The 15,237-nt window shown below is 47.9% G+C and overlaps 1 protein-coding gene across 3 annotated transcripts in view; it reads right to left on the bottom strand.

Moving 5' to 3' along the window:
• Positions 1–2,067: 2,067 nt before the first annotated feature.
• The window catches only part of Myrip (myosin VIIA and Rab interacting protein), a 192,828-nt gene continuing 179,658 nt past the window's right edge, over positions 2,068–15,237 (bottom strand). For all 3 annotated transcript variants that reach the window (XM_015985631.3, XM_076577376.1, XM_042282005.2), the window contains 5 exons: positions 13,587–13,748; positions 8,393–8,497; positions 8,233–8,293; positions 6,247–6,365; positions 2,068–4,114 (listed from right to left, as the gene is read on the bottom strand). In XM_015985631.3, the coding sequence (XP_015841117.3) occupies positions 4,082–4,114; positions 6,247–6,365; positions 8,233–8,293; positions 8,393–8,497; positions 13,587–13,748 (480 nt within the window). In that variant the 3' untranslated portion in view covers positions 2,068–4,081. The remainder of the gene's footprint in view (positions 4,115–6,246; positions 6,366–8,232; positions 8,294–8,392; positions 8,498–13,586; positions 13,749–15,237) is intronic.

Below are 15,237 nucleotides of genomic sequence, written 5' to 3'. Positions count from 1 at the left end.
TGTGCTTCAAGACAGGCTCACGATGAGCTGAAGCGCTCTGGTTATTCTCAAAGGTGTATGAATGAAATGTTACCTGTGTCAATGGGAGGGCCTCAAAACTAAGTGTTTGGTTGGGTTGGTGGCCCATGAAGGACACATCCTCTTTCCAATCTCTTTGCCTAGCAGTGCAGTTAGGTATGGGGACAAAAGGGCTGTTTGCCCAAGTGTCACTGAAATCCCCGCTCCTCAGTTTTTTAGCTCTTCTGACCATCAGTTTCCATGTGTGAAAGGAGGATGGGGTGGGTGGCCCTCGCCACAGGAAGTGGTTCATAGTCTCTCATTGTTTCCATCGGAGCTGTTACGTCCCAGGTGCGGTAAAGCTTTTGAAGCCAGTTGGGTCCCTTCCTTTTCTTCTTCCATTAATGGCCTTAAAAGCATCATCCAGGGATTCACAGTATCAGCACCACACTGGGATGCTGTTGGAGGTGTGAATGAGAGACATTAGGGTGGGCCAGTTTGGACCCCCCCAGGGGATGCTAAGCACATCTGAGGGTGTCTACTGCATGACTTTTCCTCAGAGAGAGCGGTGACAGACCCACAGCCCCAGCTTGGTGACTCCATGAGATTATTGGGGGCACTTGTTGGAACATGGGTGAGAGGTTACTTATAGAAGCATGATTGACTCAAAGCAGGTGCATCACCAAGAAGATCCACCCCATCATGGTGACAGCTGAGAAAGCTGCATGTTTGGTACTCTATACTACCTGTAGGCAGCTCCACGGAAGAATCTCCTCTTTCCCAGCAACAGTTTATAGCTTATGTAACTAGAGGAGCCTTGTGAATCTTGCATGTTTCTCGACACATGAAGCTTTCTGCTCCTTCCAGAAAGGTCCACCCTTGAGGAAACAGCCATATTACAGCAGTGCTCTATGGACCTTGGGTTGACAAGGCTGTTGGCTTTTGTATTTCTATATACTTGTTTCTTCCAGATTAATAGAGGGTTTCTATTTCCATTTGTGGATGGCAGGAACCAGTGTCTGGCTTGGGTGTTATGGGCATACCAGGATGTTGCAACCTCCTAAGCCTGAAAAAGGGTGGGTGTGACAGTTTGAATGTAATTGGCCCCCATAAGCTCATAGGGAGGGGCAGTATTAGGAGGTGTGGCTTTATTGCAATAGGTATGGCCTTGTTGGAGGAAGTGTGTCACTGTAGGGGTGGGCTTTGAGGTCTCATATATGCTCAAGCCACACCCAGTGTCCCAGTAGGGAGTCCCTGTTGCCTGCAAGTCAAGATATAGGACACTGGGCTACCTCTCCAGCATCATGTCTGCCTGCACACCACCATGTCGTAACATGATGATAGTGGACTAAACCTCTGAACTGTAAGCCACCCCAATGAAATGTTTTTCCTTTATAAGAGGTGCCGTGGTCATGGTGTCTCTTCACAGCAACAGAAGCCCTAAGACAGTGGGGGAGTGACTATCCACAGCGTCTACGAGGCAGGTAAGGGACTCCCTACTGACATCTGGGTCCAAGGTCTAACCAACTCAGGGTTCTTATCCTCAGCACTGTGGAAAGTCTGGGCTGGACTGCTCTTTGCTGTGGGTGTCACCCTGTACAGTGTATGGTGCTTGGGAGCACTCTGCTACAGGTAGCAGAATCTTCTGGTTGCCTTAGTGAAAGCGTCCACGTGGGCTGGGGAGGTGGCTGTGTCAGCAAAGTACTTGTTCAGGTGTGAAAATCTGAGTTCAGATTCCCCACGCCTAAGTAAGAAAAGCAAAAAGCCAACGTGCAGGTGCACCCCTGTAATGTGCAGGTGCACCCCTGTAACGTGCAGGTGCACCCCTGTAACGTGCAGGTCCACCCCTGTAACGTGCAGGTGCACCCCTGTAACGTGCAGGTGCACCCCTGTAATGTGCAGGTCCACCCTTGTAATCCCAGCCCTGAGAAACTGCCTTGTTTCAACTATGGAGAGAGAATCAACTTGGTCAGACGGCTGTGTGTAGTAAAACTCGAAGGCAAGCAGGGACACAGACTCCTAGACATTTCTAAACAAAATAGGCAAATAAATAAAAATCACACACACAGATGATTTTCATAAGTGACTTTTACTGCTCGGTCGTGGTCGTTTCTTTTGACAGTGATTCTTGGCCGAGTGTGTGAGACATGAAGGCATAACCCCGAGAGGCCATCAGAGATAGTATCCTTTCTGTCCTCATTTTCTTAAACCATCAAAATATTTCATTTATAAAAATTAATCTAAATATAAATATTGACACTAAAGATCAAAATCACTGGATGACAAAATAATTTTCTGGAACTATAGCATGTTTATGGTTTAAATAGTAAATTAAATCTTTGTACTTATTTGGCACAAGGAAACCTTTAAAAAAGTTCAGATGCCATAGAACAGGCTTTTTCTTCATTATTAGTATTATTTTTTGCAAGGCTTACAGAGTACACACTTTTTTTTTTCAAAAGAAAACTGAGTATTTGAACACTGTTAGCACAAAGGCAGTCTCATGCCTCCTAAGGAAAACATCCTGTTTGGAAGTCAGATATTTTTGTTGTGTTTTCAATTTTGTTTTAGTGTGAACCACACCCACAGGATAAAATGCCAAAGGTTTACTATTTCCATGGAGTCCTTTCTCTGGGGAGATACATACAGCAGCAGGAGCATTATGGAAATACAAGGACCCCCATCAGCAGTAATGGCACACGCACAGTTCAGGGATGGCAGTTAAATCAAGCCTGGGGATGCACACGAGAACATGGGGGTGAAAACAGAGCTGGGCTTTTGGGGGACAGGGGCATTCCAGTTAGAACCAGCTCACACACATGGCTTCAGCAAGTTCAGTGGTCTGACCCTGGGTTTGGGTTCTGGAAAACCCATATGCCTACGAGAGGGACACTAGACAAAGTTGAGAACATTGTCTCCTCCAGAGCCAGCACCCACTGGTCACTCATTGCCCTGCTCACCGCCTCACAACCCCTCCTTTGGCCCCCAACCCCACCATACTCCATGATTCAGAATATCCTGGAAGCCGACATTAAAAACAGGCTACAAGTACCCAGTGAGTGCAGCAGTGTTAAGTTCCACTACACTTTAGACACTCATGCGTTTAGGCCAGCCTCTCCCCGGAACAGACCGTGAATGTGCGCCAGGATCACCTCTTGCTTCCCTCACAGTTCACACTACTTTTCTCTAAGGTGGTTTCCTAACCACCTCCACCATTGCTGTTGAACGTGAATCTCGCTGAACCCGGTGGGAAACGTATTTCGGAGAATAGAGCACTTCCCTTGTGTAGTTCTATTTTGCAATAGTTCATTTACCCAAATCTCATTTCAATGTCAGTCATGGCCAAGCCACATCACACTGACGCTGAACAGTGTCCTGAAAGTTAGACTAATAATGACATTGCTTAGGCCCCGCTCCCCCTGAGTAAATCCATGCAAGAACCCCAAATTCAAAATGAGACATGGTTTCAAAGAGACCTGGGTATGGCCCGGGTGGATCAGAGCTTTTCATTTTGTGGCTGCTGATTGCCAAGCCATGAGGACAGTGATGGAGGCGGGGGTGGGGGCTGGGAGCCTCGCTGGAGGTGGCTGAGCATTTCCCAATGGAATTGTTTCCAGTGCCCCTGCTCTTAGCAGCTGTTAGGAGATACACAAGAGTGAGCAAGGATAACAACCCCCCCTTCCTCCTTCCCGAAGCTCCTCCTCTCCAACAGTTTTCCATTGGATGAACTGTTGATGGAGATAAAAGATTAAAGCACACAGAGATGGTGAAGACAAGACACAGGAGCAAATTAAACAGGCACAATGCATCTTTTGAACACAGAGCTCTGCTATTGGAAGCCAGCGTCTGGATATTCGGTCTCAGATTCCCCTGGGAGCCTAAGGCAGAGAGTGGGCGAGACCTCAGCGTTGCAGACTGAGATGGCCTTCTGGGTGAGGTATCAAGACAGCCCTGTGCCGCAGTGCACCGGGGCCCCCCAGGCCCTCGCCTCACTGGAAATCCACACAGTACTCGATGGCTGTTGGGTCAAGGCACTGTCGTGTACGGCCGGAGGCAGTGGGTCACTGGCTGTGGACTTCCGAGGTTAGTACATCACAGCCGACTCCAGAACAGGCTCCTGAATGAAGCAAGATGGATACACTGTCACCAGCTACCTCCAAACTGATCATGTCTGGGACATGGTTACAGGGATGACTGGACACTTTCTTTCTCCCGGGATTTACTGAGGTTTTCTGTTTGCAAACTGATTCTTAGGAAGCAGATTTTCTGTTATGTACTTAGGTATTTTCTGTGATGGGTAGTTGGATATTTAAGCATCTTAACCAACGCTCAATGTTCACATCACTCAGTTCTCTAATTGGCATTTATTTCTGGAAAGGCAATAAGGGAGCTGTTAACTCACCAACCATAACCCAGCACACTGCTTTTCTACCACCAAGGCAGGCTCCGAACTCGCCTACGCCTACTTCAGGCAAATGGACATGCCCTCCTCCACTGTCTCTGATCTCTCTCTCTCCTTTCTTCTTTCTTTTCTTTTTCTTTTTTTTCTTTTCTTTCCTTTTTTTCTTTCTTTTTTTTTTTTTTTTTGGTTTTTCAAGACAGGGTTTCTCTGTGTAGCCCTGGCTGTCTGGAACTCACTCTGTAGACCAGGCTGGCCTCAAACTCACAGAGATCCACTTGCCTCTGCCTCCCAAGTGCTGGGATTAAAGGCATACACTACCACCTGGCTTAATTTTTTTTAAGGCTTTTTGAAGTTATGGCCAGTAGCAAGATGATTGAACTTTGAAAGGTCAGGGGTCACAGGTGACCAGTAAAGGAAAGGCAATGAGGACTGAGGTTCCTTGTGGCCATCAAGACAGTACTGTGTGGTTCAAAGGGGGGGACCTCATATCATACCATCACCTGGTGCTTCTGTACTCAGAGTGGACCAGGAGGGGGATGATGAGGATGGGAGAGGCAGAGGGTGCCTAGACAGCAGCAGGTGGGTGTGTCCTTCTATCCCTCTGGCCATTCCACACAGGGTCTGCCATCAGCAAGGCACATACTCTGGACATGCCTGGGTCAGATATCTCTTCCAATGTACTGTACTGTTTTCTGAACTTCTGATGCACATATTGCTGTTAACTGTTTTGAGACTGTGTCTGGCAGATCTGGCGTTCACTGTGTAGCCCAGGTTGGTGTTGAGTTTACAACAATCCTCTTATTTCATCTTCCCTCATGTTGAGATTGCATATGTAAGCCACCATAACCCAGCTGCAAATTGTGTTTTTATATTCATTGATGAATTGATTATTTAACTTAAAGTTCACGCATACACACACACACACACACACACACACACACACACACACACACACACACACAAATTTAAATGCTTACATAAGCCTGGGCTGTAGGCAAACCTGTAGGGTGTTTTCTTAATTAGCATTGATGGAGGAAGGCCCACCTCATTTTCAGTGGTGCCATCCCGGGGCTGTCCTGGGTTCTATAGGAAAGCAGGCTGAGCAAGCCAATAAGCAGCACCCCTCCATGGCCTCTGCATCAGCTCCTGCCTCCAGGTTCCTGCCCAATTTGAGTTCCTGCCTTTGTTTCCATCAGCAGACTGTGACTCAGGATATGTAAGCCACATAAAACCCTTTTCTCCCTGAGTTGCTTTGGACATGGTGTTTCATCACAGCAATAGTAACCCTAACTACAAGCCTCCATGAGCCATGTTATCGGCCAGTGTCTGGATGTGTAACTGAGGCTTACCTGGACTTCATCATGAAGCCCTGTCTGGCCCCAAATTCACAGCAATGCTCCTGCCTTAGCCTCCCTAACGATGAGATTACAGACATAAGCCACCCCACCTAGCTGCAAATGTTTTCACACAAACACTCTGTTAGCCCTTCCTGTGTGACCCCCTAGAGTCTGTGATGTTTCCCTCTGTCCTGTCCTTTGTCATTTGGGGGCAGCTGCTGACTCTACTTAGGAAAAGCCATTCGCGACTAACAGAAAATTTCAAATGCACTCGGACCATTCCGGAGTCAAAGCCCTTACACAGCTCCCAGGCCCGCATGCTTGTATTTCCATCACATTGTAGCTGGTTCTTAGAATGAGCCAGGTAGAGGTGCATCCAAGACAACAGGCTCAGCTTAAGGAGCCAGCAGTGCCAGACCTGGTGGCACATCTGAGGATGGAGGGACCGGTGTGACGGGCACAGGAAAGCAGGGGCCGTCATGTGGCACGACAGTACGCGATAGTATTTACCATCAAGTCCTTGGTACCACCTTCGCTTTCCGAGGGCCTGCTTGTGGAGAAGCCTTGTAGAAGGAAGTTACGGTTAAATGTTCTCACGGCAGCCACAGCGGATGCTTCCATTTTTTCAGCTAGAAAGGAAACAATAAGAATTAGGTCCCGGGAGATGGCTCAGTCGAGGGGAGTTGGCTTCATTTCCCCAAGAATAACTCACTCATTAAAGCACTCTGACTTGGCCTGCACGCTTTCCGATCCTTTGTCTTCCTTCTACCCTCAGCACTTCCTGGAATCTACCCCACATGCATCCATGTTCCAAGGTTCGCTTCTGGGGGACCCAAGTCAAGACAGGTAAGAACGGCGGGAGGAAGGCTTGCTGTGCCTGAGTCTGGATCCCAGCACCCACATAAAATACTTGTAATCCAGGTGCTGTGTGTGTGTTGGGGGAGAGTCTGGGGGACAGGATGACAGAGGCCCCGGGGCACTGCTGGGGTTTACTGGTTACCAGCCTAGCTCCGCACACACTCATACACAAGTACATTCATACACTCATTTACATGCAAGCTCACACATAAACAAAACACACCTCAAGTTCACATATGCTCACACACAAAATACACATGCACCCTCACATTCACATACAATCACTCATGTATACACACACTCACAGACACACACACAGATACACACACAAACTTGAGCATACATTCAGACCTCCACTCATGAACACAGTCACATTCACAAACTTAGATTCATACACGCTCATAAACACACTCTCAAACAAATATATATATACACACTCAACACTCAGAAGTGCATTCACATCGACATACTCACTTTCACAGCCTCATACTCAAACTGGAAGAAACTCCCACATTCACACACTCACATGGTACTCTTGCATACACAGACACACACCAACACATTCATACTTTCACATTCACACTTATGCACACACCCTCACTTATATACACACTGTGACACACCAAGTCCATCCCCACACTCAGACACATATGCACACACCTGACACATACCCAGATACCTCCATACTTATGTGGCCAACACTTTTAAACACATAATCTCACCTAAACACAATTACTCACACACAGCTTTACAGATACACACTCACAAAAAATAAGCTCTCACACACTAATGCACTAATTCACCCCACACATGTTCAAACACATTCACAATACACTCACTCATATGCCCACACACTCAAACACTCTCAGACTCACGTGTACACCCATATCCCCAACAGACCACACTCACACTTCATATCCTCTCACACCCCTTACATACACACACTCATACAAAATCACACATACATTCACATGTTCAAATACCCGACACCCATACATACCTTCACACATACACTAAGATAATCACACACACACACATACATGCATGTACAATCACACATATTCTCATACTCTCTCCATACTCACATTGCCACATTTTCATACTCTCATACAAAGACATACATGTACTCACACACTTCATATACTCTCCCATAGACACATCAATACATATACTCACTCATCTATAACCTCATACTCATATACATACCCACACTCAGCTGCACACTGAGCCCCCACACCCTCACATGTACATCCACATTCAGCCATACACCTTCACATTCATACACGCGCACACACAGACTCACACATCTCACCCTCATACACATACTCTCACAAATACACGCTTGCACCCTCATCCTCTCTGACCCCCACACTTTCACACACACACTTGCTCACACAGGCACACTGACACACAGGCACACAGTGACACCATCTCTCTCACACCCACTCATGCTCACTCAGACTCATCTATTCTCATGCACACCCTGTCATACACCCACAAGGAAGACAGAGTAGAACGATCCTTGGGAGAATGATCCTTGGGGAGAGGGCACACTGGATCTGGTCCTCACACTTGCTCACACACAGGGCTCTGAGCGCTTTCCATGACTCAAGCTTAGTGTTGTAAGTGCAGCCATACCTTTCACAGGAGGAGCAGGCAGTTTCCTCCTCTGCTGCCTCGATGTGTCTATCGTTTGTACCTACAAACAAACACAGCCTTCAGTAAAGCTCTGTAGACGCTGTACTTGGAATTTCCAGGTCCCGGAATCTTCTAATGTGGGAGGGAAGGACAGACGCACCTGACTCCTCTGCTTCTGATCCCGTCGTCTTGTGAGACGCACACAGGGTGCTATGTTCAAGCCAGCGATGGTCAGGGCTGAAATCCGGCTCTCGATGTCAGAAATCTTCAGGCAACAGGAGGGCAGGGTCAGTAAATACAGACAGGAAGGAAGAATCTTGGTCAAGGTGTTACGAACTTCCAAAGAACAAGCCTGCCTTGATGTACGCTCATTCATACATTCAATTCTGTTTTTCTTTTTGAGACAAAGTCTCATGCATCCCAGGCTCGCCTGGAACTTGCTATGTAGTTGAGGATGACTTGAATTCCTGATCCTCCTGCCTCCATGCCCTAAGTGCTAGGAATACAGACATGTGCCACAGCACCTGGCCCTTTCAGTCAACGTCTACCAACCGTTGGCCTATCTAGTGCTGTGAGGAAAAAACAAAACACAAGAAATGCATAAACTTAAGTTTCTAGTTTCACAGTTCTAGAACATGTCAACAGCCCTGTTAGAGTATGCACAGGGATAAATTGAAGGCCTGGGGCATGGGAATGTTGGCCCAGAGCCACCTAGGTCTGAGTGGCCAGGATGTCTTCTGTGGGTTAGAATAAGGGTTGAGTTTGTTCTGCAGAGTCCTGGAACCTTGGTCCTCAGGGAGGTGCTGCTGAGGTAATTTAAAAACTTCAAAAAGTGAGACCTACAGTTGTGCAGCAGGGCATGAACGCCATGGGAGTACCTACCTACCTTCTGGCTGGATGTAAGGCCTGCTCCACAGGTGGAACTCAACGCCTTGTTCTGTAAGCCTGCCCAAACACCCGTGGCTGGGGAGGTCCCAGGCCCCAGGGGAGAACCTGCTTGCTAACTGGACACAGGTGTAAACCGCCTTCTACACACCCATCCGCATCCATAGCTACTCCACCTTCTGTCTCTCACCAAAGACGCTTCTGTGTGCTGTGGTCAGTGGCTAATGTAGACCCATGGCTGGCCAAAGTGCAGAGCAGGTGACTCTGGAGTGCTCCGCCCTAAATGGGATGTCTGTATCACACTGCCCACACCCTCACTCAGGGACACTGCAGAAGAGGGCGGGAAGAGTCTCTGGCCTGGCTGTTTATGAGACAGCACCTCTCTGGCTTGGAACCAGATGATTTACTTAGGCTGGCTGGCCAGCAAGCCCCAGGCTCTCTACCTCCTGTCCCTACCTTCCAGGTCTCTACCCAGGGTCTCAAGCCTGTCTCTGCCTCCTCAAGAGTGAGATTACAAGAATTTATCACCATGCCAGGCATTTTCTTTCATATTTTTAAACTGGGATCTGGGGACGGGAACCAGGGCCTCGTGTTTGCAAGACAAGTACTTCACCAATTGTGCTGTGCCATCTCCTCAGGCCTGGCCAGGACGCAGTGTTAAGGTATAAGGACAAAGCCGGGCAGTGGTGGCACATGCCTTAATCCCAGCACTCAGGAGGCAGAGGCAGGCAGATCTGTGAGTTCAAGGCCAGCCTGGTCTACAGAGTGAGTTCTAGGACAGCCAGGGATACACAGAGAAAACCTGTCTTGAAAAACAAAACAAATAAAAAAAGTAAAGACAGTACTGATATTAGGGATATAGATTGAACTCCTGCCGTTTCTCTCTTTTTAAATAATTTACTTATGTATTTATAAAGTGCATATGGGGCACACATGCCACGGCACATGTGTAAGTCAGAGAACAACTTCCTGGATTGTTTCTCTGGTTCCTCCCTTCTATCTCTGCACAGAGTTTCTGTGGGAGACGACTCAGGTTTCCAGGCCTGTGTGGTTAGTGCCCTTCTCTGCTGAGCCATACTGCTGCCCCCCTGCTTCCCCCGTGCGGGCCCCCAGGGCCCCCCCCCGCCCCCCGCCCCCCGCCCCCCTCCCCCGCCCCGCGCCCCCCCCCCCCCCCCCCCCCCCCCGTCTAGGCCTAGAGAAACACATGGGCCTCCCACCTTCTTCTTTACTAATGTATCTTGAGCCCGCATCTCATGTAGCCCAAGCTAGCCCCGAATTTGCTCTGTAGACAAGGATGACTTTGAACTCTCAACCTGAATCCTCAATGCTGGAATTACAGACAAGCACCAGTTGTGGTAAGTTGTGTGTTAACTAAGACATGCCTAGTTGTGGGTCCTATAGTAGTCTATGGGTAGTAGACCTATACCAAGTCCTGTATAAAGGAAATAAAATGGTGTGGCTTCCGGAGAGAATACCCACAGATCCCATTTGGAGTCAGTGGTTTAGCCTATGACTGGCTCTGATCCATGAGGGACAAGTGCACGTTCACAAAAGTGGCAAAGAAGCATTTTCAGAATGTAGTAGATGACGGTGCTCCATGGAGATGGCTGTATCCAAGCTCTGCTCCTCACCCATAGCCTGAGAAGTGCACACTATCTGTTCATTCCTTTATTTACCCCTTAAAAAGTTTTTTTTTTTTTTTTTTTTTTTTTTTTTTTTTTAAAGCCGGGTGACGGCGGCACATGCCTTTAATCCCAGCATTCAGGAGGCAGAGCCAGGAGAATCTCTGTGAGTTCGAGGCCAGCCTGGTGTATAGAGTGAGATCCAGGACAGGCACCAAAACTACACAGAGAAACTCTGTCTCAAAAAACCAAAAAAAAAAAAAAAAAAAAAAAAAAGGGTTTTTTTTTTGTTCACATATATATTGCTGCCTTGAGGACCAGCCTCTAAGACAGCACTCAGGGTTTGAAGGGAAAATCTGCAGCGTTGGCATGTCCTGGGCTTGTCTACCTGGGGCGGGGGGGGGGGGGGGGGGGGGGGGGTAGGAAAAAGACTCACACATTCTCTTGATCATTTCCTTCTTTACTCATAGTCTCTTCTGATGGACTTGCTGGACTGCATTGGCTGGGCTCTCACAGCCGTACAAAGATGTATTTATCAATTGTTACATAAAATACTCCCTCATTCAGAGGTCCCCAACCTTAATCTGCATGTCTTAATGAAGGGGAGCATCACATGCCTCCATGACTCTTGTCCTTCACAATACACAATAATACAAGAGCCCCAAGTGTGCCTGAAGTGTCCTGTGACCAAGGTCATGGGATGGCTGCCAGCCCCCCTCAGCAAAACAGGTGTTGTTTTCCACAAAAATTCTTAAAGGTCAAAGTACTTCTAAGAAACATCTGTTAATTCTAATCTCTATCCCATACAGAGATTTTGCTAAATTCCTACAGAGTACAGGTAACATGTTTTTTCATCTCCCTTATATGATTAAAAACAGTCACCCCAAATATCCCATATACATTTATTTCTAAGTAACTTATTGCAGGTCACCAGAACATAAGTAGACAGAAAGTGTCTTTTCACAGACAACTCTCTTGCTGGCAGGGCATATACCAGGCTACCAAGAAAGAATCAGTCATTTTCCTGTCTATCTTGAAAGTTAATCTTACAAGGAATCCTAAAGGAATCACAAACCTAAACTTTTGTACATAAAAGACAATCAGACCTATAGGTCTTTAGGGTGTATACCCATCTGTCACTAGTTATTGTATCAGGAGAACTGAGGGCAGGAATGGGGACAAGGACACCGAGACCCGTGTCTGTCTCAATTAAGGATTTAGAGAATTAGGGCCAGCCTGGCTGCTGGAGAATTCAATGGTTCTCCTTTAATCTAAAGCAGCTTCTAAAGTGGAACTCAAAGGTCTTGACTGAAAAAAAAACATAGCTTTGTATGTATTTTTATTTATCAAGGCTCTGTATAAGCTAACATTATTATCGATTAGAAGGTACAGCTAGGGAGGAAGTCATCTTCATAATAATTTGTAGGTAAAATTGCCCAGAAGAGCAGGATGATTCTAATGAGGTAAACACATTACCTTACAGGCAGTGGGGAATTTCCCCACACCCGACTCAACCATGCCAGATATCAGACAAAGAGCAGCAGCAAGCACTCAAGGTCACAGCAGCAGCAAGAGACATTCTGGGGTCTGCGATCTTGGGGGGCCTTGCCTGACCAAGATTTATCCATCAGGGGGTTGCTTCCTGATGGATCGACACCCTGAACCTCAACCGCCACCTGCTGCTCCTCTCATACGGCCTCAGGTACATACACATACACGTGTACTTTGCGTGGGTTTGTGCATGTGTGTGCAGGTGCCTATTGAGGCCAGAAGAGGGAACCGAATGCCCTGGAGTTCTGACCAGTTGTGAGCATCTGACATGGGAGCTGGGAGCAGAACCCAGGTCCTCTGCAAGGGCAGCTCATGCTCTTTGCTGCTGAAACATCTCTCCAGCTCCTACCCCATTTTTGTTAAGTGTCAGGAGTTGTTCCTTTAGGCCAGACAAGGGTCCCTGGCTCTCGTGCAGCTTTGAGTCCCTAGTGGGGAAACATCAGGGAGTAACCCACAGTATGAGAGTGTGGCCGTGTGATGAAATGGGAGGAGACCAGCATGAGTGTGCATGTGTGCACATGTGTGTGTGCAAGTTTGTGTATATACACATGTGAGTGCACATGCATGTATGCACACGTATAGTGGATGTCAGGGGTTGATATCACACACCTTCCTCAATCACTCTCTACCTTACATTTTCAGAGAGTATCTCTCACTGAACCTAGGGCTCATGGATCTGACTAGATTGGCTGGTCAGTGGACCTCAGGGATGCTCACACCTCTGTCTCCTCAGCACTGGGATTGCAGGTACCTGTCAGCTTGCCTGGTTTTCTGTGTGGGGGCTGGGATCTGAACGTGGGCCCTCGGGTTTTAGTGGCACGCACTTTCTGGTTGAACCATCTCCTCTACCATGAGCGTAGGTCTTAAAGGAAATCCCGACAGATAATATAAACTGGAGCTCTGCTATGGGAGGGGGAAACCTTTTCTGTTTCAGGAGAGGCTTGAGGGCTGCAGAGATGAGCACTGGTTAAGAGCACTTGTTACTCTTGCAGAGGACCTGGGCTTCGGCTCCCAGCACCCACATGGAGGTTCACAGCCATCCATAACTCTAGTTCCAAGGGATCCAGTGACTTCCGACCAATCATGCACGTGGTGCATATACACACATGCAGGAAAAATACTCATATGTATTTAAAAAAAATCTTAAAGAAAGAAAAGGTTTGCTAGAGTCTTTTGCTATAATTGGCCACCTCTATGCTAGCTTGTTAGAGCTGATGGGGCCTGGCAGTAGCCTGACTTTGAAATGTGTCTATGAAGTGGGAGCTTCCTGCTTCAACCCAGCAGAGAGGGGCTCACCTGGAGCTCAGCATGGTGCACCTGTGCTGCAGCTGCAGCCACCTGGTCCTCCAGATCTGCCAGCTCCGTCTCGCCTGTGCTGCTGTGGATGCTGCGGGCAGCGTCTTCCAGCTCGCTCAGCTGTCCCTCCAGCCCGTACACGGTGCCCGCTGCCAGGTACACCTGCGGAGACAGCGCAGCTCTGAGCCCAGTGGACAGGGACTGGCTAGGCTCTCTGAGGGGGCGCCAGTCATCAAGGGGCCAGAGAAAACTGGGCTCAACACTGGGGGGGATGGGAGCCCCCACTTATCAACACTTCACACTTAGGTGAGGGCAGGAAGCCTTTGACATCTCTCCTCTCCTCCAAGCACAAGGAAAGTCATTTAGGAAAGTGAACTGTGAATCTGTCCAGGGGCTTATCACAGGGACTATCCTGTAGCTAGAGTTTTCCTGCCTTGCCCACAGTCAGGACAAATCTTTGTCACCCGCCAGTCCCACAGCCGCTCAGACCCAACCAAGTAAACACAGAGACTTACATTGCTTACAAACTGTATGGCCGTGGCAGGCTTCTTGCTAACTGTTCTTATAGCTTAAATTAATCCATTTCCACAAATCTATACCCTGCCACACGGCTGGTGGCTTACCGGCATCTTTTCATGCAGCTTGTCAGGGTAGTGGCTGGCAGTGACTCCTTCTGCCTTCCTGTTCTTTCTTTTCTCCTGTTAGTCCGGCCTATACTTCCTAGCTAGCCACGGCCAATCAGGTTTTATTTGTTGACCAATCAGAGCAACTTGACATACAGACCATCCCCCAGCACAGCCAAGTGCAGGCCATCTCAGACACCTGCACTCAGGCCCGTGGTCCTAATCATCCTCTATGCAGACCTGCTGGGTAAAGCCACGAGGAACCCGAGAACGGGCCTCCCACAGGACATACAGAACATCCCACAGCACTATCCAGTGGAAATAAACTCATGATGGGATTATTTTGGAATTATTTATGTGAAATGGCCTGTTTAAGCATGGCCACAGGCAAAGATTAAACTGGGTGAAATTGGATGTGATGGTGGTGCCGATGCCATGCCCAGGATCACTCATTTTACCAGGAACAAGAGGAATGCACATCTTCACCCCAGGGCTGGATCTACTCTAAACTGACCCCATTATCTGCTAATGTGATTTTAAAAATTATTTTTATCACAGCCAAGACAAAGCAATAGGAACAGATCCGAGCCCTCAGCCTGGTTAAGTGGTCATGTTTTCACTTTGTGTTTTCTCAGTCTGCTCTCCTGGCACTGGGGGAGGGGACACAGAGGTCTGCACTGAGCTCAGTTCAAGTGATAGGCTTGGAGGGCTGGAGGAAGATCATGGTAATGGTGACATATTTACTGAGCAAAGAACTAAGGCAAGAGATTCGTAGGACTTATTTTTTAAAATTCCACTTATTTGTGTGTTTGTGTGTGTCCCCATGCATGTGTCAGAGGGTGTGTGTGTGTGTGTGTGTGTGTGTGTGTGTGTGTGTGTGTGTAGGTTAGAGGAGTATGTGTGTAGCTTGCAGGCTTCAGTTCTCTTCTTCCACCATGCGAGTGCTAGGGATTGAACTCTCATTGTCAGGCTTGGCGGCAAGCCTCTTCACCGACTGATCCTCTTGTGGACCGTGATGTAACTCTTTG

This window comes from Peromyscus maniculatus, chromosome 7 (genome assembly GCF_049852395.1).
Source record: "Peromyscus maniculatus bairdii isolate BWxNUB_F1_BW_parent chromosome 7, HU_Pman_BW_mat_3.1, whole genome shotgun sequence".
NCBI lineage: Eukaryota > Metazoa > Chordata > Mammalia > Rodentia > Cricetidae > Peromyscus > Peromyscus maniculatus.
Note: the sequence above shows the minus strand (reverse complement) of the source record. Positions and strands in the feature narration are given on the sequence as shown.